This window comes from Bufo gargarizans, chromosome 3 (assembly GCF_014858855.1).
Source record: "Bufo gargarizans isolate SCDJY-AF-19 chromosome 3, ASM1485885v1, whole genome shotgun sequence".
NCBI classification, from domain to species: Eukaryota; Metazoa; Chordata; class Amphibia; order Anura; family Bufonidae; genus Bufo; species Bufo gargarizans.
Window position 1 is genome coordinate 505,352,614 of NC_058082.1, and position 23,142 is coordinate 505,375,755.

Consider the following 23,142-nt stretch of genomic DNA (forward strand, 5'->3'; position numbering starts at 1 on the left):
CTTTATTACCTGAAATACTCCCTCTTGTGAATAATGTAATGGATTTGTGACAATGCAGTTCACTAATATAAAATTTAAAGTGACTACAGATGTGAAGCTTTACTTTAAACACTGTAAAATAGAGAACCAACAGACCTCCGTTTTGTACTGGGATACCAGTGTGCATGCACTCCAGTAGCACCTTCATGGGGCAAATTGCACCATGATACCACTCTTACTGTCTTCCCAAGAACCTGAACATAAATACTATAGATGGCCTTTTTGCTTTGCCTATTTATTTGCCTACGCTCCTCTTTACAGGCACAAGAACTTTTCATATATTAGATCTTGAATTTGGTCTTTGGGTGATAGGAGAGATAAATGGAGAATTTGAGGTATTACGATGAGTGTTTGGAGGTGGCACAGCAAAGTTTTAATTTGAGTCTTTCATCTGCTTCTGCATCTTCTGCAGGACCTCCTGCATTCTCCGCAACTATAAAACAGAGAAATTAGAAACATTTGGTCAAATATTGGTCATTATTTGGTCAATAATGTGTAAATGTATATAAATAGCTGAATACTAACTCATATGTAGTTCAGAGTTATTGCCACAAAATGTTTTTTATTGGGGGATAAGAGTGTGCACAGCAACAAATGTTAGGATAGACAAGGAGGGCACTGCCATCATCTGGAGAAGAAAAAGTTCACTCTCCAAAGGCAACAAGGCTTCTTTACCATATTCTGTGGAATAGCCTACCTACAGTCACCAGTTTTGAAAAAGGGCTTAGAGATGAGTTTTTAAAATTAAATAAAATTAACTCTTATGTAAATGTGTAGTCTGGTTCACAGCCCCTGTTCCTTAATTCCTATCTCCACCCAATCCTTCATTTGAACTTGATTGACATATGTCTATTTTCATCTGCACTAACTATGTAATTAGGTAATAATTAGAATGTTGAGTCCGCAGATCCATGGATTAATGATGTCCATGTTACAAAAAATGAACAACTGGAAAACTTAATGCAAATGAGCTGAGATTGACAAACTATTAACTGCTAGTGGTGGTTGGTCAATGATCACACAACCAAGATGGTACACCTTTAATTTGGGGTTCTACAGCAGGGTATATGATGAGGCAGGGTCACATTAATACTGGCTGCCATTTCCCAGGGCCGTGATACCGGCTGTGATATCCTGGATATCATCCTGTGGTAGGTCATTTCAAGCTCTTTCACCTGGGCCCCTAAAATTCAGCCAAGATGGTTGTTGGCTGCTGTGCATGGGAGATCCATCTCTCCATCCAGTTCCAGACATTTTTGATGGGGGATATATCTAGCGATCGAGCTGGCCAGGACGAGTTGCTGTATACCCTGAAAAGCACATTGTGCAGTGTGGGCAGTGTGGCCGTTATCTTGCTGGAATGCCGCATTGCTTAAGTGAGTAAAATAAGACTGGTCAACATTCCCTCCATAAATACCAGATGGATTTGACCTTAGTGGCTAATGGCGCCCCAGATCATGATGTCGGTCCTGTGTATCTCCACGCTATGCATGATGGCAGTAGGCACTGTCTAGCTCTTCTGTGAACTCTGCAGTGAGCCCCCACGGGAGCCGGGGTAGAGGATGGGAGAGGTAAGTGGCCCTGATGAAGTGTTGTAGTGTCAATGGTCCTATCTCAGGCTATCACTCCCTGGGGTCCATTGCCATGAAAGTAAAGCACTGAAGAATGAGGCCAGAGGTTAAATGTAACAAAGTCCTTTTTACTAAGTACAACATAGAACTTGAAATACATACAGCAGCAGGCTTTAGTGCAATTCTTCTCTGGCACCAGCTACGGAGTTATGGTGGCAGGTTGAGTTGCTACAGCTGGCCTAGTGGTTGTTTGGTGACAGGTGGCTTGGCTGTAGTCCCTTGCCTCACTGCAGTGTCTTCAGTATGATTCTTGAGAGTTGGTGCTCTATGAGCTACTTCCCAACTCTCTGGCAGGAGAGGGATCTCAGAATATCTGACCTGGATACAGTTCTTGGGAGTGGGTGCTCAATGAGCTATCCACCTACCCCACTATCAGGACAGGATCTCTCACCCCTTGCACACCTCTGGACTACACTAACTACACTACCTCTCTACTAGACCTCTCCCTCCTGGCACAAAATCGGACCAGCCCATGCTATCAGGAGGGGTGGAACAGGGTGGTTAACCCTATTACAACCAGCCATTGCCAACCAATACCTCACTTGCTGAATAAAATTACATGGTACACACGAAATACATAAGAAATATATAAAATGTAACAATCAAGAATACAATAGTAGTGCCCCCAGGTCTGGAGTACTACACATCAACTGCAAACAATAGTGTTCAGTGATGAAACCAGGTTTTGCCTTGGTACTAAGAATGGCTGTATCAGAGTTTGCAGGAGGGTGCACCACCGTGGTTGTGTGATCACTGACCATGCAACAATCTTAACTCAATGTAATTCAGTTTTTCCAGGTGTACATTTTTCAGTTTCTGGTAGTGTATTAATAGGGTTGTCCAGATGGGAAGCATGGAGGTGCCAACAGCAGAAAATAGGGTCCTTTTTTAAAATACAATTTAAAGAGGACCTTTCACTACTGCACAAACTAAAAACTAACTAGATCAGTGGGCAGAGCGGCGCCCAGGGGTCCCCCTGCACTGGCTATGAGCTGTGCGCTGCGATTGGCCAGCACTGCAGAAAGGGACACGCCTCCTACAAGAAATCAGTCAGAGGGAGCGCAGACACCGGAGCCTATACCGGGCGAACGGAGCGGCGCCCAGGCATACTAGTAAGTGCAGGGGGACCCCTGGGCGCCGCTCTGCCCACTGATCTAGTTAGTTTTTAGTTTGTGCAGTAGTGAAAGGTCCTCTTTAACTCAGTCTATGTTCTGTAAACACCACTATGCTACTGTCACAATGGCAATCAGCACTTGGAATGGAAGCAGTTCCAATAATAATAATACATTACTTAACTGCTCATAGTTCAATTACTTACTAAAACAGTTATATTTTAGGAACTTGGGAAGTCATTATGGTATTATGAAAAAAAAATGCCCTGAAGTAATAGGTCACGTAATAAATTTGACACATCGTCCTGACAGTGTGCGCCAGAAAAGCAAATCCGTGTCAGCTATGAGCTGGCGTAGATTTGAGTTATCATTTATGCCAGCCTCGAATGTTCATTATTGTAAAGTTGTCCAATTGCAGGAGGCCACAATCCTCAGGCAAGGCCCTGACCACTGTTCTCAAAAGCTGTGCAAACATCTGCAACTTTTGTAGGTCTAAGAATCGGCGTAGTGACAGTGATAAATTTCCCCCTATGTTCTACTAGAAAATAAAAATTGACTATTATCATCTCAAGCCAAAGCAAACACATGCTGAGAATTGTTCTGACCCCTAACACATGAAATGTTTTTTCAATGTTTAGGGTCCATGCAGCTGGCCTAGTGGTTATAGTTTAGTATACTGTGTAATACAATTTATTCTTAGTTTCATGAGCCTATAATGAAATGTCCACTACTCACCTCCTCATCCTTTTCACGGATGAGTTTCATCGTCTCATGGTCTGGTGATGGAGGCACACTGGGAATTGGAAAATCTGTACCACTTTCTCGAGTCAGTTTACTGTAAAAACAAGATTGCAACTAAATTATTACTTCTTAACCAGTTGTGGGAATGTGAAGATACTGTATTGTAAGGATGTGGGGCAAAGGACCTTAAATGTACTACTCTGCCTGTGTAAAATTGTATAATTACTGCAATGTCTCATTTTAGTCAGTAGACGGCAGCAAAGGATAACAGTCTACATGGCGCTGACTATGAAGTAATGTTAATAACATGTTTTGTTTGCAAAGTTGGTAATTAGCTATTTTATGGGCTGTGTTTGACCCCCTACAACTGTCATAGCAGGCTGGATATGCAGGTTTGATACAGCACTTAGCAATTGACTTATTGCATCACACTCTCCCTGTAAGGCTAGGAGGGGCCGAGAGGAGAAGGAAGTGGACAGACGGAGGTTGTGCTTGGTGCAGCTTGAGACCAGGAGAGATCGTCTCTGCAGATTCTGGAAGGGATTGGACTGGCTCACAGTGAAGACTGGCAACAGCACGAAGGGGAGGTTTGCAGTGACGACCCCAGGAGTGTCGTATCTGTAGGATCCAGTTCTGGAGTGGACCAGGAAATAAGTTAAAGCACCAAGAACCTGCTCAAGGAGCTGTAAGTGCGGCTCTGCCACGTCACATTGCTCCACACTGGTAAAGTGGCATTTGAACAGACAAATACACTCCAAACACAGTTGCATTGTGGTGTACGGTGTGGGGATTCGCTCTGGTAGGCAGGTTAGCAGACGCAGTATAGAGGCAACAACAAAGTCTTTGAATTAAACAATTCAATGTTTATTCACACATTAAGTAAATGACAAAACAAAAAGTCAGTTTCAAGGAAAACAGTCACCTTGTGATTCTGGTGTTTATTCACATCATGCAGCAAAGAATCCACCTGCTTTCACACCAACAAGGTAGCAGGCCTTAATCCAGGACCAAACTCCCAGGTCCCAACACAGAGACTGACAGAGCTCCACTGCCAGAGAGGAGTAATCCACCTCACCTGACAGTGCTCCCTGTGTTTTATAGCCCAAAACCAAGACCAGGCCTGGAACGCGGGGAGTAGTCACCCACCCAGCACTTTGACTACTCCTAGTAAGAGCCGTCCTGGATCAGCTATAACAGCCATACTAAATAGTAACGTGTTAAACAGCAACTACTGCTAAGACATGAAACCGGGTCTTACATCACCGATGCCAGGAACCTCGGTGACACATATCTATGATCTACAATCATCCCTTGAACCCTCCTACATACCTCCCCACTTTGTTCAACCCTGAGGGGGTGAAAACACGCCAAACAGTGTACCCGGGACAGGGCATCCGCGTTTCCTTGCAACCGGCCTGCCCTGTGTTCCACCGAAAAATTTAAAATTTTGTAGGGAGAGAAACCATCGCGTAACCCGTGCATTTCTGTCCTTGGCCTGGCTCATCCATTTAAGAAGAGAGTACTCAGTCACCAGGCAGAACTTTCTCCTCAACAAATAATAGCGGAGAGACTCTAGTGCCGACTTGATGGCCAGGCACTCTCTCTCCACTATAGTGTACCTGGTCTTGGCTGGGGTGAGCTTACGGCCGAGGAAGACAATGAGATGCTCCTCCCCGTTGACTTCCTGAGACTGTACAGCACCGAAGTCTACTTCAGAGGCATCAGTCTGTACTATAAACTCCCTTATGAAGACGGGCATCACCAAAACCGAGGACCCACACAGGGCCGACTTCAAAGCGGAGAAAGCCTCTTCCGCCTGATCATCCCAGTGGATCATCACTGACTTGCGTCCCTTCAAGAGCCCTGTCAATGGTGCAGCCACCGTAGCAAAGTGGGGGACAAACCTCATATAATATCACACCATTCCCAGGAACGACTTTACTTGCCTAGTAGTGACAGGTCGGGGCCAATTCCGTATCGCCTCTATTTTGTTCACTTGGGGATTGAGAACTCCGCACCCAATGACATACACCAGGTATTTCGTCTCCTCTAACCCTATTGCACATTTTTTGGGGTTAGTTGTTAGTCCAGCCTTTCGAAGGGAGTCCACTACAGCCTGAACTTTTGGTAGGTGACTTTCCCAGTTGATACTGTGAATGACAATATCGTCCAGGTAAGCCGAAGTGTACCGAGGATGTGGATGCACAATGTCCATGAGCCGTTGAAAAGTGGCAGGGGTGCTGTAAAGACCAAAGGGTAACACCTTATATTGGTTTAGCCCCTCTGTTGTGATAAAGGCAGTTTTCTCTTTGGCAGCCTCCACCAAGGGCACCTGCCAGTACCCTTTGTTGAGGTCCAAAACAGAAAAATACTAGACTTGGCCTAACCTCTCAATAAGCTCATCCACCCGAGGCATGGGGTATGCATCAAATTTTGAAATCTTATTTAGTTTTCGGAAATCGTTACAGAACCGTAATGTCCCGTCCGGCTTGGGTATTAAGACTATTGGACTGGCCCATTCTCTTTTGACTCCTCAATGACGTCTAGTTATAGCATTAGCTGCACTTCTTCCGAGATGGCTTGTCGCCAAGACTCGGGTACCCGTTATGGTTTGAACCGGACTCTGGCCTGAGGCTCAGTGACAATGTCATGTTGGATGGTAGAAGTGCATCCAGGGAGGTCAGAGAACACATCCGTGTTCCTGCTGATGAACTCCTGGGCCTTCTGAGTCTGTTTAAAGGAAAGGCTGTCAGCAATCATCACTGTGGCAACTGCTTCCCTTGTATCAGACCGTGGGGCTGAAAACTCTTCCCCTAGAAAACTCGGCCACGGGCTGTCGTCCGTACTGGTCTCCCTATCTTTCCAAGGCTTAAGTAAATTTACATGGTACACCTGCTCCGGCTTTCGCCGTCCTGGCTGGTGTACCTTGTAGTTTACCTCACCAACTTTTTTGAGTACTTCGTAGGGTCCCTGCCACTTAGGTGAACTGTGGCGTCTGTGACCCTATACTTCTCCGTATTCTTGTAATTCTGTAGTTGCTCCATCTTTTGTATTTTATCAATAAATTTATATTTTTTATACCATTCTCCACTTGTTAGTTTTGGTTTTCCCTGCCACCTAGCCAGGAACTTACTGTCCACCGTCGATACCAGAACCAAAACTTGATCTTCCAGGTTAAAGATCCGGACCTGAGCCTGCCGAATATAGACCCTACTCTGGGCTCGCTGGGCTGCCTCCATATGTTCCCTAACAAGCGGCAACACTGTCTCCATCCTCTCTTGCATCTGAGTGACATATTCAATTACACTTTTATACAGTGTGGGTTGTTGCTCCCACGCCTCTTTGGCTATGTCCAACAGACCGCGAGTATGTCGGCCATATAGCAGTTCGAAGGGCAAGAACCCAGTAGAGGCCTGGGGCACCTCTCGCAATGCAAACATGAGATAGGGCAGAAGAAGGTCCCAATCCCTCCCATCCTTAGACACCACTCTTTTTAACATGTTTTTTAATGTTTGATTAAACCTCTCTACCAGGCTGTCCGTTTGCGGATGATAAACGGACATCCATAGCTGTTTTATATGCAGTAACTTACGGAGTTCCCTCATGACCTTTGACATAAAAGGGGTCCGCTGGTCGGTCAGAACCTCTTTAGGTAGTCCCACTTGGGAAAACATTTCCATTAACTCCTTAGCTATGAGTTTGGCTGATGTATGTCGCAGGGTATGTCGCAGGGGCACCGCCTCCGGGTACCGAGTGGCATAGTCTAGGACGACCAAGATGTGTTGGTGCCCTCTAGCAGACTTAGGTATTGGGCCTATGATATCCATAGTGATTCACTCGAACGGAACCTCGATAATCAGGAGAGGTACCAGGGGACTACGGAATGTGCCTGGGGGCTTGTTATCTGGCAGGTTGGGCAAGACTTACAATATTCTTCCACCTCTCTGAAAACACTGGGCCAGTAAAACCGCTGTAGAATCCGGTCCTGCATTTTCTGCCATCCCAGGTGTCCCCCAAGAACATGTTGGTGGGCTAGCTCCAACACGAGCTTGTGATACGCCTTTGGTACAACCAGCTGTTCAATATGCTCACCTTGTAGTTGGTTTAACCGATACAGCATCTTCTGATGAACCACAAAACAGGGAAACATCGACTCGGCACCCAGTTGTTGAGGTTCACCATCAACTATTACAACATTTTCCCAGGTTCGAGATAGTGTTGGGTCCCGGTGCTGTGCTGTACTGAAATTTTCCCCAGAGTCGTTGAGTCCTGCCAACTCAGGAGCCGGCGGCAAATCCTTCACGTCTTCCACCATTACACTCAGCGGGGTTGTCTTCCCCTGTTCCACCGCAGTGGCGGCCACCCCTACCGCTGGCCCTTCTGTCTCAGGTTCCTAGGGTTACGGTTTCCCCCATGAAATTTTCGCCCCTGACGAAGCTTGAGTGCGAAACCCGGGTCGGGCAGCGGAGTGTTACTACCAGGATTTTATATATGCTATATATTTTAGCTCGTTGGTGAGTATAATAAACCACAAGTTTTTTTACCCATTTGAAGTGCTTCACTATGGTGTGATTTTTTTGGTGCCCGGCACAGGAATCCAGGAGGTGCCTTTGGAATCCAGAGATGGGAAGCACTGTTATCCTGTATCAACTCGGTGGGCTTATAGCACGGTGGAAAAAATTCCTTGTTTAGGCAGCGCGGTTCTTCACTTTTACGCATGTATTATGCCTACAGCCATCCCTAGACTATTTTGCAATGCAATTTTGAGTGGTCATCTCAAAGAGCTTTCCCTAAATATAATCATCCTTTCGGAATTGAATTCACAGTATCTAATTTAGATACCACAACAGTCCTGTGGTCACATTAGCAAATATTCAGTACTATGACAGCATCCATATGGTAGTCTATAGATATAAGCCTCTGTAAAGTAGGCCTCTATTCCAGCAGAGGGCAGCAAAAGCTAATATACATAATATTCTATTAAAGGAGGGCCTGTCAATTGAGTTACATGGATATAATTAATGTTACATGCACTTACTTGCGATTGCGTTCCCTCACCACCCGTTGTGTCAAGCTCTGGATGCACTGTGCCCGGTAGTTTTCATAGTGGGTTTCTCTTGTCACATCCTTAAGGTCTTGCATGTGTGTACGGATCAGCATTGTGCGCAACTTGACAAAGTCACAGTGATGCTCATTTTCCACTATGAAAAAGATTGAAGTATTTAAATGAGCAGCTTATGTAAGAAGATGGATTTACAGAATAGAAGCTTTGGTTGCACAACTGGCGAATAAGCTGATTATGACTGATAGAGACACCAAGTATAGGCACCTGCAAATCAGCCCATAGCAGATCCCCATAAAAGCTGCAAAAACAACCAGGTGTAGTGCTGGTGACCCTCCCTGTCTGAATCTTCCTGTTCCCTAAGGACACGGCCACTGGGATGCTTATCTGTTCTGCCGCCATTTGGTTCCGGCAGTATGTGCCCGTCGGCACCTTCTTGTTACCTCTCAGTGGGCACAGCCAGCAAAGCAGTTTTAGCTTGCTTCCTGCCTGCACTACTTTCAGGCATGTACGTGTTCTCTCCTGCTCCTAAAGGACTTTATCCGTCTTTTGCAATTATGGCCCCTTCACCTATAGAAGGGTGCCTGAGAAAAAATAGCTTGCCTAGTACCTACAAAGGTGTGTTAAATGCCATCTGATCTTCTGTGCCTGATCTGACCTCCGCCTGTTTATCTTACTGTCTCTGTCTTTCCTGCACTAACCCTTAGCCTGTTTACCGGATTGAACAAACTCTGCCTGTCCTGGTCTTGGTTTGTCCACTGAGTATAGTTTTGCCTGTCCCCTTTGGTGCCATTCACCAGGGTCTCTGGACCCACCTGGGTCAGCTGTCACTGAACAAAGGTTACTCTAAAAGATAGAGGCCAGATCACTGTCTAGGGGTGAAAGGATGAAGTCCAGGGGGGACTATTATGAGTAACCCTAAGTCAAATCCGTTCAGTGATACAATGGTATACACCATGAATATCACATTGGCCACTAAAAAAGCAGTAGTCTTTTCCAGAGAACTAAAAAAGTCTGGATACTCAGTTGCCCTCTTGGCTATTGGTTGGCATTTTGTTGGTACTGGGGGTAGTTTGGCTTTCAGATGTTTTCTCAGTTTCTTCTGTGATTTCTTCCCGTAGGCTTGAATGAGTTGTTCAGGATTGGACAGAGTCAACTTTTAAGGAATATGAAGAAACATTGGACCATAATGTACTTCCATATGTTTTCAGATTCATATAATAATGGTCCATTAGGAGGTATTATATCCTAGAAGCCTTTAGCTGCATTGATCTGCTTAATAAAGAGTAGTGCAGGGATACAGGGTCCAGGGTACTCAGTATATGGTCAGCCAATCCCAGACCCTCAGCATGTGTAATGGACAAACAAGTTAATTGACCAGGGAATTATTTAGCACTTTCCTCATTTCCTACAGCATTCAGACAGAGCATCCTCAGCCCGCTGTGCCACAGCAGCTACCCATTCTACTTACCTCTCATTAGCATCCTGCCATGTGCAGCGACCCAAAGGGGAGGCGAGAAAGATAGGAGTGGTAGTGACTATGATGGTGGTCATAGTCATATGGTCACAATCTACACTCCGCACTCTGTGGGCAATGCCGTGAATAGAGAGTGCACCCTTTCTTACCTTGGGGCACAAACTGTTACTGGGGCTCCTAACTGATGGTAGATGGGGTGCAATTGATGGTGGATAGTTTAGACAGGGTTCAAGGAAGGAGAAGTCCAGTTTAATGATGACAAAGAACAGTCTTTTTTGCTGCAGATGATCAGTGATGCGATTCTGAGGTATTTACACAGCTTGTGTAACGCGCCGCCCCCCAGGGCCTTTTTGCATCCCAGGTTTAGTTGGAAATGCCGAGTGTAGTGCGGCCTAAATGTCTCTTTATGTGTCACGGTGCTCCTAGCTGGATACAATGGGACCCCAGGCTTTGGCTCCGTAGCATTAAAAAGGGGAGCCAAAGCCTGGGGATGAAGGAAAAATTACTTGAGTCCAAACCTTGCTATGAAATTCAACGGCAGCTTTACTTGAATAAAATTGCATCCAAACGATTAGCAGATATTGTCTTGGTTCCAGCAGGCTTTGGCATAAACTGGCAGGCAAACTTAATAGCTTTACTTTCTTTCTTTCTCTGCTGTACTGACAGGCGTGCTTAATAGTTTGCTTTCTTGCTCTGTGCTGCACTAAACTCTTCTTAAGTCTGGTTTCTGTACTTTAGGTCTGTTCTGGTACATTTGATTGGGGTGCCTTGGGCTGTTATTCCCCTGCTGACACTCAGTAAATCACTTATCTTCAGCCAATGAACTATTCCTCTTGCTTATTTCTCTTATGGTGACCGAAGAATAATTTCCTCTGGTTCCTATGGCTTCCAGGCATCTGCTTCCATGGTCAGCAAAGCCTAGACTGCTCTGGATGACATAGGCACGCATGAGCGTGCGCCCCCTTACTTCTCTTCTGTCCAGACTAGACTAGGCTACCCTGGAAACCGCTGCCCCTCCCTAGTGAAAGGAATCAGGACTGGCCCACATCTGCCCAGAGGGGGGAGAATAGAATGGTGAGTTCCATTCTTTCTAAGTATAGTTCTGCCATATATGCTGCCACCTGCTAGTGAACCAGGCACATTACATGTACAAACAGTTGCATAACAATCATAGCATTGCACAATGTAGAGACAGAATTACAAAGATGACATTTATGTTAGGCCATTAGAGACAGTAGCAGGGTGTTACACTTGCTTTTTCCCAATGGCTGTGTATAGGAAGCCACAATGATGCTAGTAGTAGCCACTGAGTCTCTTTCTAAACGCTTTGCAATCTTCACAAATTGAGCACAGTCCTGCAAAACTCTCACAATCACTACTGCAGCTCCCAGAACAGGGCGCAGGTCTTCAGGGTCTTCAAACAGACATTCTGTTATATGTGTGGTGAGCGCTGAAGCAATATACCCATAAACAAGCATTATCTTAGCTATCATGCACAGTCTCTTGTTATCCTAAACAGCCTGCAGAAGCCTGTTGGCTTTCCTTGAAGGTTTCTCCTAGCAGTGCTCTGACATCTCACTCCACAGGAATGGTGTTTTTTCCTTGCAATCAGCTTCTGAAAGGTTCACAAGCTGTAGCTTTATCCATTGCCGGAGCCAGACTGAAGTCTAATCTAGTCTAACACTAACCAAACAGAGCTGTGACCAGCACATGTCCAAACAAAGAAAATAGTCATGGCACTCCTCTTCCTTTATTTCTTAATTAAAAGCAAACAGGGTAGTCGGACGCGGGGCGCCCAGATGACAGCTGTTTCGTGCTGATCAGCGCTTCCTCAAATCCCACATAATGACCTGGCTGTGCACATATGCGGGCCTTGAGGAAGCACTGATCAGCACAAAACAGCTGGAAGATGATTTTATGCTTGTGAGTGGCATGATTATTTTCTTTATTTGGACATTATATATGGACTTGGTTTCGTTATAGCACCAACCGAAGCTATTGAATTACACATACACTAGTCAGCACCCATGCACACATTTGGCCGATCCGCAATCTAGCAGTGCCAATCACTTTTTTCTATTTCTTTTTTTTTTTTTCTGCGACCAGCACATCACCAGGGACAGACTGGCCATAGATCCTACAGGGAATTTTCCCAGTTGGCCGATGCCATAGGGGTCATTATTAGAGAAAATCTAGGCAGCATGCTCAAGGTAAGGTTGGCTTGGTGTTGTGGCCCACATCTTACCTCCTAAGCCCCCTGTTCTATATCCTTATTAGAGACAAATGGAGGAGGAGGTGGACAGAAGATGGCATCTATTGATGGCCACCACGGAGGGACAGCTTCTGGGGAGGTATTTTGTGCTGCACTGTGGTATTTGGTTCTGTGGGATGGTATTCTGTGGTGCATTATGGTATTACTGACCCTGCCAACTTGTATTGGCCCTATCTGCTTGTGTTTCCCCAGCTTCTGCCAACTTGGACCCACCTACAACATTGGGGCCACTTTTAGTTTTTTTTCCAGGGCCACTTTAAGCCCCCAGCCACCTAGCTATAACTGAGTTAATGACTTCCCTGCCTTATATTCAGCCATATTAGCAATAATTAACCCTTGCAGTGGTCCCTTAGGGCACTGCACATGTGCCTTTGTGTGATTTTGAGCATAATAACGTATTCATATATAAGAAAGCAAATCGCTCAAGCTTATACATCTGGATAAAGTGTTCTGTAGGGAAATGAATGTTCCACGTGAGTGCTATAGGTTGTATGCAAGAAATGAGCAATATTCATCTCAAAGCTTTTCTTTGGGACAAGATTTCTCTGCTTTCCTCTTATAGGATCCAATATTGCTTTTGGTGTATGCAGTGATATATGGTGTCCATGTGGACTGTTCATGTGAATGAAGCCTTAGGCCTCATGCACACGGCCGTTGTGTGCATCCGTGGCCGTTGTGCCGTTTTCCGTTTTTTTTCGCGGACCCATTGACTTTCAATGGGTCTGTGGAAAAATCGGAAAATGCACCGTTTGGCAGCCGCATCCGTGATCCGTTTTTCCTGGCCGTGACAAAAATAGGACCTGTCCTATTTTCTTCACGGCCAACGTTTCACGGACCCATTCAAGTCAATGGGTCCGTGAAAAAACACGGATGCGCACAAGATTGTCATCCGCGTCCGTGATCCGTGTCCGTGATCCGTGTCCGTTTTTTCCTATCATTTCAATGGCAAACTTGACTTAGATTTTTTTTTCATTTTTCATGTCCGTGGATCCTCCAAAAATCAAGGAAGACCCACGGACGAAAAAATGGTCACGGATCACGGACCTACGGACCCCGTTTTTGCGGACCTTAAAAAAAAACGGTCGTGTGCATGAGGCCTTAATGTGAGCATTTCTTTCATACCACTCAAAAATTTTCATACCACTTTGGTAAGCTTTAGAGATGACCCTTACCTTCTACAACTCCCCAAGGATACAGACGGCCCCTAACACGTTTCCCATTCACCTCCACAATGGTATTGGAACCGATCACAGCAAAAGGGATGCTTTTCTGTAATGAAAATGAAAAGACAGGTCCATTTTGTTAAGGTTATTCTTTGAATCTATACTGTGCACCCCAATTTTGCATTCTCTACAGGTAACTGGGTTTTGGATACAAATGTCTTACTATTCTTAAAGCCCTGTCTGAAGATGCATCAGATTTCTTTGCCCTGTCTGTCTATGCATCAGATTTCTTTGCCCTGTCTGTCTATGCATCAGATTTCTTTGCAACCATACACTGCACATCCCACTATCCAAGAAGAGCTGAGCAGAGCCAATTAGAAACAAAGGGGTATAGCGCCACCCTATTCATTTACAAATTGAAACTTTAAGGCCCCTTTCACACGGGCGAGTATTCCGCGCGGATGCGATGCGTGAGTTGAACGCATTGCACCCGCACTGAATACCGACCCATTCATTTCTATGGGGCTGTTCACATGAGCTGTGATTTTCACGCATCACTTGGGCGTTGCGTGAAAATCGCAGCATGCTCTATATTGTGCGTTTTTCACGTAACGCAGGCCCCATAGAAATGAATGGGGTTGCGTGAAAATCGCATAGCATCCGCAAGCAAGTGCGGATGCGGTGCAATTTTCACGCACGGTTGCTAGGAGACGATCGGGATGGAGACCCGATCATTATTATTTTCCCTTATAACATGGTTATAAGGGAAAATAATAGCATTCTGAATACAGAATGCATAGTAAAATAGCGCTGGAGGGGTTGAAAAAAAAACAAAAACTATTTAACTCACCTTAGTCCACTTGATCGAGTAGCCGGCATCTCCTTCTGTCTCCTTTGCTGAACAGGACCTGGCATGGGCATTAATTACATGAACAGGACCTGTGATGACGTCACTCCGGTCATCACATGTTCCATCACATGATCCATCACCATGGTAAAAGATCATGTGATGGAACATGTGATGACCGGAGTGACGTCATCACAGGTCCTGTTCATGTAATTAATGCTCATGCCAGGTCCTGTTCAGCAAAGGAGACAGAAGGAGATGCCGGGCTACGCGATCAAGTGGACTAAGGTGAGTTAAATCATTTATTTATTTATTTTAACCCCTCCAGCGCTATTTTACTATGCATTCTGTATTCAGAATGCTATTATTTTCCCTTATAACCATGTTATAAGGGAAAATAATACAATCTACAAAACACCGATCCCAAGTCCAAACTTCTGTGAAGAAGTTCGGGTTTGGGTACCAAACACGCGCAATTTTTTTTCACGCGAGTGCAAAATGCATGACAATGTTTTGCACTCGCGCAGAAAAATCACGGGTGTTCCCGTAACACACCCGCACATTTTCCCGCAACGGCTGTGTGAAAGAGGCCTAAAGGGGTTGTCTCACCTCAGATATTGGTAGCATACCACTAGTTTTTTGGAGGAATTTTTGAGACATGTTTTCGTGCGGGTTTTTCAGCAAAAGCCATAAGTGAATTAGAAATGCCTTTTTTTCATGCTGGATCCACTTCTGGCTTTGGCTGAAAAAACTGCAGGAAAATCTGTGACCTATTCCTATCTCCAGAACGGGGGCCCCTGAAGTGAATGGAGGGTAGCCACGCATGCAAGTCTACTGTCCATTCATTTCTATGGGAGTTCCAAAGGTAGCCGAGCAGTGGCTCAGCTTTTTCCTGCAGTCCCATAGAAATGAATGGAGAAGTGGCTGCATTTGCACGGTGCACTCTACATTAATTTCTATGGGCTATTTTTGGAACTCCCATAGAAATTAATGGAGAGCTCCCCATGCACGCATGTTACACTCTTTTTCACTTTCAGGGGCCCATTCTTTTAGTTGCAGAAAATATCTGCAACTGAAAACCAGTCCCATTCATCTGAATGGGGCTTGCAAAAATACATGGGCTTCCTACTAAAACAACCACATTTAGATGTACGGAACTGAGTTTTAATTGCAGAAGTTCTACCGCATGTGAAAGCACCCTTAGGGTAGGTTCACATAGTTTTTTGGAGGAATTTTGGAGACATATTTTACTGCAGGTTTTTCAGCCAAAGCCAGAAGTGACTTAGAAAGCAATGGAAAATGTAAAAGAAGGACTAATTTTATTTCCTGCTGAATTAACTTCTGGCTTTGGCTGAAAAACCTGCAGGAAAATCTCAAAATCTCTTCCAAAAACTCTGTGAATCTACCCTTACAGAGCAATACCAGTGATAATACAGATTTTACTACTGTCAGACTATCTGTTTTACCTTCAGTTCCGTATCTTGCATTTTAAACTCTTCATCTTGATCAGAGTCACAATCTGGAAACTGATAAATTTGAATTCCATAATGATCCAATTCTTCACGTATCTATGAGGAAATAGGCTAAATGGTCACATGTTAAGAAAAGACTTTACTACAGTAACATCTCTACTCTGGATTTAAGACGTTTAGACTAATTTATCCCCTTTGTGAGAATATGCCTTTCTACTGAGGTTACTTAGGCTAGGCTGCTGTCTTTTTTGCAGCCTAGTCTAAGTGCTGCACGGGTCTCCCATACAGTGGAGACCAGCAATTCGGCTCTCTCATGGCATTCGTTCTACTGCTCTAATCGCCCGGATTGGCAGGAGTGCTGTTATGGGCCGTCTAACCTTGCATCATCTAAGTGGCGTAGAGGAAGAGGGTTTCCTTTATCAGGCATTGGCACCGCTGCGAATGAGGTTGCGGGGTGCTGATGTCTTAGTATGGCCCTTAGGCCTAGTTCACACGAACGTATGGCTTTTATAGTTTTTCACTGATCTGTTGTTCAGTTTTTGAGTTCCGTTGTGTTTCCATTGAATTTCCGTTTTTTCCGTATGCCATGTACATTATACAGTTATTACATAGAAAAAAATGGTCTGGGCATAACATTTTCAATAGATGGTTCAGCAAAAACGGAACGGATATGGAAGACATACGGATGCATTTCTGTATGTGTTCCGTTTTTTTTGCGGACCCATTGACTTGAATGGAGCCACGGAATGTGATTTGCGGCCAAATATAGGACATGTTCTATCTTTCAACGGAACGGAAAAATAGAAATACGGAAATGGAATGCTTACGGAACACATTCCGTTTTTAATGCGGGTCCATTGAAATTAATGGTTCCGTATACGGAACACAAAAAAACGGCCCGTACACTTGCAAAAAAAACGATCGTGTGAACTAGGACTTAGGTCTATGTCCCCTGCAGTGTATGTCAGAGGAACAGCCTGATAGTGCCCATTAGTATACTACTGACAGTATAATACATTGTACTGCATAAGCTATACAGTGTATTATAGAAGTGATTAGAAAAAAGTCAAAGTCACCTTCTGGGACTAATAAATAGTCAAATTAAAGTGAAATAAAATTTTATTAAATAAAAAAAAATGTACTTTTTTGAATAAAAAAATGCTTTTCAATGGAAAAATTACAAAAATAAAAGTCTCTCTACATATTTGGTATCGCTGTGTCCAACGACCCGCACGATACAATTATCATGTAATTTATCCTGCATGGTGAATTCTGTAGAAAACAGATCCATCCTCCATTGACTTTCAATGGAGTTAATGACGGATCCGTCTTGGGTATGCTAAAGATAATACAACCGGATCCGTTCATAACGGATGCAGATGGTTGTATCAGTAATGGAAGCGTTTTTGCTGAACCCTGCCGGATCCAGTAAAAACACTAGTGTGAAAGTAGCCTAAGCTAGCCGTGCACATTATATTAATGTTGACTAAAGTGACTGACCATCTAATGCAGCGATGGCTATCTAATCCAGCTGTGGTAAAACTATAACTCCCAAGATGCACACTTCCTTGGCTGTTCTCAGAACTCCACAGAAAGTAATGGAGCATGTTGGGAGTCGTAGTTTCACCACAGCTGGAGTGCCGGAGGTTAGCCATCATTGTGTGTAGAGATTGCCCAACTCTTCCCCAATACAAGCATTGGGGAAAAGAAGATTAGGGATTTTGGATTTCAACATGCACAATCCTCTGTTCTCAGGGGAGATATGCTGGCACCAGAGGCGTCTGGCAGCAGCACACTCCTTTATCTGCATTCATAATGCATGTACAGTGGAATAGAGGAGGTGGAATATATATCAACCAAACAAGCATTTTGCCAGCATCTATCAAAAGTTTTCAGCCAGCTATAACCATAAGGGTGGCACATTAATCCACACATCATGGAAAGAAGATAAATGCAAACAAGTCATCCTGTGCCAAGGGGTGAGGGGTATGTTAGTGTTACCCAGCACCAGAAAGTTTGCTATGGGACCACCTCACCCCTACTGTATGTACACACTTGGTTTTCATATGAATAATGATGTATTTGCACTATTATTTTACACATAGAGTGCAATAACATTATACATGGTAGAACGCGGGATCAGGTCAATGCTGGTTTACCTACATAAAAATGCTGTGAAGCCCAAAGGCTTCAAGTATATCTCTATATCGTCTCATAAAATGAATGGTTGCAGGGCTATGTATGTAGTATGTATTTGTACCTCGCATTAGCAGACTGAGAGGGAGAAACTGCAGCCGCATCCCCCTCCAACCCTCTCCTTTCTGTCTATTTAACTCTATTACTATGGACAAATTTCTAGATTGAAAGGAGTTTCTGAAGTTACATTTAGAAAGAGTCTGCAGGTAGAGGATGGGACGCTACTAGCAGCTGGAAGGCAGGTGAGATGGCACTTTACTCTAAAAAGTGCATTTATATGAATATTCTGCTACCTGTATTCTCACCAGATAGTTGGTTTGCGTTTAGTATACAGTTTCTGTAATTTTTTTCTTGTACCCTGTTGTACAGCAAAGGCTTTTTTATGAATAATTGATAACTTTTCCATAAATGTATTTCTTGTTAAACACATGCAGAGAATTATAACTCTGTAGCTTTACCTCAGATAATGAGATATAAATGTCAGTGGAGTCGGCCCCTGCCGTGCGCTAGTGATAGCTTATCACCAATGCAGGAACTAGAACATGGTGAGCCACAGCAAGAAGGTGACTACCAACAATTTGTCTTATCTTTTATCAATATCACAGCACAGGAAAAATCCCGTGTGTTTGGTGACATATTCTGTGTTATTTAAGGATGACCTTTCTGCAGGTTTTATGTATGTAATTTAGAAAATGGGAGTTTTTGTACTTCCACCATAAATTTTTCAAGACCACATGGTGTTCTCGTGCCTACTCTACAAGTGTTCGCTCTACCAGAAGCAGAAGGCTCCAACCACTATGTAGTAGCCATGTAAGCATATTTTAGTTCAGCTCCCATTCAGCTGCCGAAAACAGCTGATTGCTGGAGGTTCTGGGTGTCGGACCCCCACTAATCTGATATCGATGATCTATCGTGAGGATAGGTCATCAATATCTCCAGGCTGGAAAACCCCCATTAAGGCAGGGCTAGTGTCAGCACCTGACAAGATCGAGCAGATACCAGCTCTTCTGGAGAAGGGCAGATCCACGGCTTCTCTCTTCTCTACATTTATGTCCTCTGTAGTTTTTCTTACACAGGACAGTAGGAGACCCTACATGGGACACTGTTGAGCTCTAACATCCTGTGTCAGTTCTGCAACACAGGTCATTGGGGGAGCGGCACTCTCATCAATCGTGCCATATATCTAATTCATTTTTAGCCTTGTCTCTCATCCTTCTCAGAACACAAACTCAGCACCTGGTCTATGGGAGACTGCACTGGTATCTATTTAAGTGTTTTTTAATTCCTAAAATTTAAAATAGTTTTCTTCACAGACATATCTATAGAAAACAAAAGTTACTTAAAGGGGTTGTCCGGATTGAGAGCTGAACCCGGACATATCCCCTGCTTCCACCATTGAGCCCCTATGATGCTCTCCCTTGCCCTGAGCTGTATCGTGCTTTGGCCTAGCAGGTTCGGCCTAGTAAGGTTCCCAGTGACGTCTTTACCTACACAAATTTTGTCTGGCATTTTTAGTTACCAGTAAAAAAAAACAAAAAAACAGAATGAGTGAAAGTAGTTTTTGGTAGCACTTGTTTTCTCATTAGTGTTGTCTTCATGGTATTTTTAAACCTATGTAATGCTGAAACAACTCAAAAAGGCAAGACCTACAGCATGCTGCATTTTTTTAAAGAAGCAAGAAAGAAAAGAAAAAATGCCACCTAAAAAACAATAATGACCGAAGCAAAAAAACTTATGTGTGCTGTGTTTTATGTTTCCCATGGACCTTCAGCTATCATGTGGACCTGGCTAAAAATGCAAAAGTACAGAAAAACACCAGCATAAACCTACGTGAGAACCCATTCTTATAGTGTATACATAAAGTGTAAAAACAATTACAATAATCTAATTTTTAATACACTTTAGTAAATAAACAACACGTCTTTATACACATTGAAGAGTATAACTAGTAGTGACCTTTTACCGTGCACACTAAATGGTCACCCAACAAAAAGTCTTAAGGGTCCTTTACACGGGCTGTGAATTCTAAAGATAATCATTAACGAGCGTGTAATTGGTAATCCGACCATTTGTCCCGACAGCAGATCATGCTGTGTAAACGCAATCTGCTGCCGGCAAACAACAAGTCAGCATGGTTAAGAACAATGGTATTACTGATGGCTCCTTGCCATACTGTGGAGGAAATCGCTGCATTTTTGCAGTGGTCTCCTCCACCAGCAGCGCTTCTTCCCAACAACCTGCTGATCTGTTGTCCCAAGTGAAGGGACCATTACATGTTGCTTCTTATTCTATTGGTAAACCAGCAGCTATGACAAGATATAACTAAAGAGCGAGTACGTAAAATAAAGTAAATGTGTAATTAACTCTCCCCGTCTCCCCTGACGTGTCTCCTTCCAAGTATTTAAGTGTTTCTCACTCACCCTTTGCTTTTTTTGAATGAGCTCTTTTGGTGTCAGACTGTCAGCCTTTCCCAGAATTGGGACAATATTCACTCTATCATGAAGTGCTCGTAGGAATTCTATGTCCAGAGGTCGCATTCTGCAAAAAAAAAACAAAAAAACCCCCAGTAATATACAGAATTAATTCTATAATATAAAAAACTTGAATTGTATGGAGACCTAAAGGATCAGGAGTCCAATACAACCTAAGAAGAAAACTCCCCTTCTTATTTCAGTGTAAATGGTTATGGATGGGGATGATGCTTTTTTTTTGTTTTACCTTTTTTAAATTGGGTTTGGGCTGTTTTAGTTATTTTTAAAATTTGTTTTATTTTTATTGATTTACTTTTATTAACTTATTTATTTTAGTTTCAAATACAGTTGCACTTTATCGTGATCAAATGGCTCCTGTTTATTCCGCATTAGAAGTGATCTGTACATAGAAAAAAGCAGGGAAGGCACAGGCTATGTTTTTCCAGCATTTCCCTTTACCTACTAGTTACACACAGAAGCCCATGATGCCATTTCATCTACACTGATTTCCATTCTGTTGTCTGACATATGGACATTTGCTGTGTACAGCACCTTTTCTGAGCATTTCAGATCCCTGCCACTTCTCAAGGATCAAGCTGGCTCAGATTTTACCTGCAAATTTACTGGTAGGATATACTGTATATCGATGGGTGCAACTCAGGAGGTCAAGTGCAGGACCAGATAATGGCAGAGGTGCAAGGCAATACCCAGGTTAGTGTCGGGGTAACCAGACTATTGTAGTATTCTTTACTGGAGGTAGCTTAGGCAGTTCATAAACAGATACTGGCAGCCTTCAGTCCAGACTCTCCAGAATACATGCACAACACAATATTTTCAAAGCTGAACATGGGATACCCGGCTGACTCTGAATCTCTATGTCTATCGGATTCAAACTACTTTCCAAGTTGATCAAAGGGGTGCACATTCACAATACATAAGGGGTGTAGATCCTCCAACGGGTAGCTACCCCGTGGTAAAAGTGTGGTGGGCGCAGACCTTTGTACCAGTCCTTTAAATTGGCCCTCAACAATCTGTATATTCTGTGCTTCTTTCTTTCTTAGAGGATGTTGGTATTTTTTTGATATGCAAAGATAAGGGTTCCTTACGGCAGGTCTCACGCTGTCTGGAAACTTGAGCCACACTAGGTACTTAGGTCCTCCCTCAGGAAGTAGCTTCAGCCTTCCTCCTTCTTATTAGGGCACAAAAACTAAACTGAGTTCCCATTTCAGATCTTGAATTACAAACATTACATAGAAAAAGTGCATTAACAATGAAGATTAACACATTAAGTAGCAAATTAATCATTTGCAGTAGCCCTGTGAGGTACTGCAACACAGATGCAGAATAAAGTGAATGTTCTAAGAATAAAAATGGCATCTGGAGTCTCATAAAGGTATGTAATATGTACAATGTTAAGGTCAGTTTTATATAATCGATTTAATTATCTCAATAAATATTTATTGCAGTATTACATACCCATGTCCTAGAGGTGACAGGAAATACAGACAACAATGTACACGCGTGTCCTGGAGATTCTTTCGGTTTAAGCCACTCTCATCTCTGAAATATTGCTCAAATTGTTGGTCAATGTAATCAGCCACTGGCTTCCAGCTGTTGGGCACATAAGATTTAAAAACAAGTAAAGATGGAGCCATATGTCAGCTTTATGGTGTCCATGGTCTTTGTGAGGATCATTACATCCTTAAATTTGTTCAAAAGTCACATTACAGGTTTTATCCTGTTTAATAACATACTGTACCATAAACTCATAAAGTGCCCCCCTCTGGTCAACCAGAAGTGTCAGGAGAAAATTGTTTATGTTAAAAAATGTATTTATTTTTTTAGTTTTTGGTGATGTTTCTTATGTTCAGTGTCACTTTAGAAATTTGGTGATTTTTTTTCCATGTCATACCAATAAAATGTATCCCAAAATTATGCAGTTTCTGCACTGACCACACAGCATGAGAATATGTCAAGACTTCCTGTTCTGTACAGATAACTTTTCAGCAGCTATCTCATTATCATCACGAGCAGAATTACAATGACAGATAACACCTCGTCATGTAACACCTCACCATATAGAAAGCACTGGGTCTACCATTCATAATAGGTGATGTCCAGTTTATCTACTGCCTCCTGCTCTCTATGAAGGTTGCAGAGCATGCCTAGAAGACTCTTCCATAGAAGTCAATGAGGTCAGCTCCAGTCTGTCGCGTCTATGGCCCGCATGGCTGCTCTCAAAGACTGGAAGTCGTGACATACTTTAGGCCCAGTGGCCAATGTGAAACTACATGATTTTTAGGATATGTTTCAAATTGAGATAGTGACTAGCGATGAGCGGCATAGGCAATAGTCGAATTCGCAATATTTTGGCCGAATTTTCGCCATAAATTTGCAAATTCGAGAATTTGTGATCTCCAGTCATTATTTACTTGAATGCGAAAATCGACAATGTAGTATATTCGCAATCGACACTAAGGAGTAGGCAACTTTCCTATTGGTTGCTAGGGATGTTACTAAATGCCGATATTCGCAATAAATTTGCGATCAACACTATTCGCGAATACGAATATATAGCACTATATTCTAAATATTCGCGAATTCTTGAAGTGGAGATATTCGCAAATTAAATTTATGATCCAAATATTCGCACTCTAAT

General features: G+C 43.3%; 1 protein-coding gene across 1 annotated transcript in view; it reads right to left on the reverse strand.

Moving 5' to 3' along the window:
* Positions 1 to 292: 292 nt before the first annotated feature.
* LOC122932572 (septin-5-like) overlaps positions 293 to 23,142 on the reverse strand; it is a 56,416-nt gene continuing 33,566 nt past the window's right edge. Inside the window, exons 5-11 of the mRNA XM_044287063.1 lie at positions 21,960 to 22,094; positions 20,433 to 20,550; positions 15,811 to 15,912; positions 13,507 to 13,603; positions 8,585 to 8,724; positions 3,518 to 3,637; positions 293 to 472 (exon numbers count right to left, since the gene is read on the reverse strand). Coding sequence (XP_044142998.1) covers positions 413 to 472; positions 3,518 to 3,637; positions 8,585 to 8,724; positions 13,507 to 13,603; positions 15,811 to 15,912; positions 20,433 to 20,550; positions 21,960 to 22,094 — 772 coding nt within the window. The 3' untranslated portion in view covers positions 293 to 412. The remainder of the gene's footprint in view (positions 473 to 3,517; positions 3,638 to 8,584; positions 8,725 to 13,506; positions 13,604 to 15,810; positions 15,913 to 20,432; positions 20,551 to 21,959; positions 22,095 to 23,142) is intronic.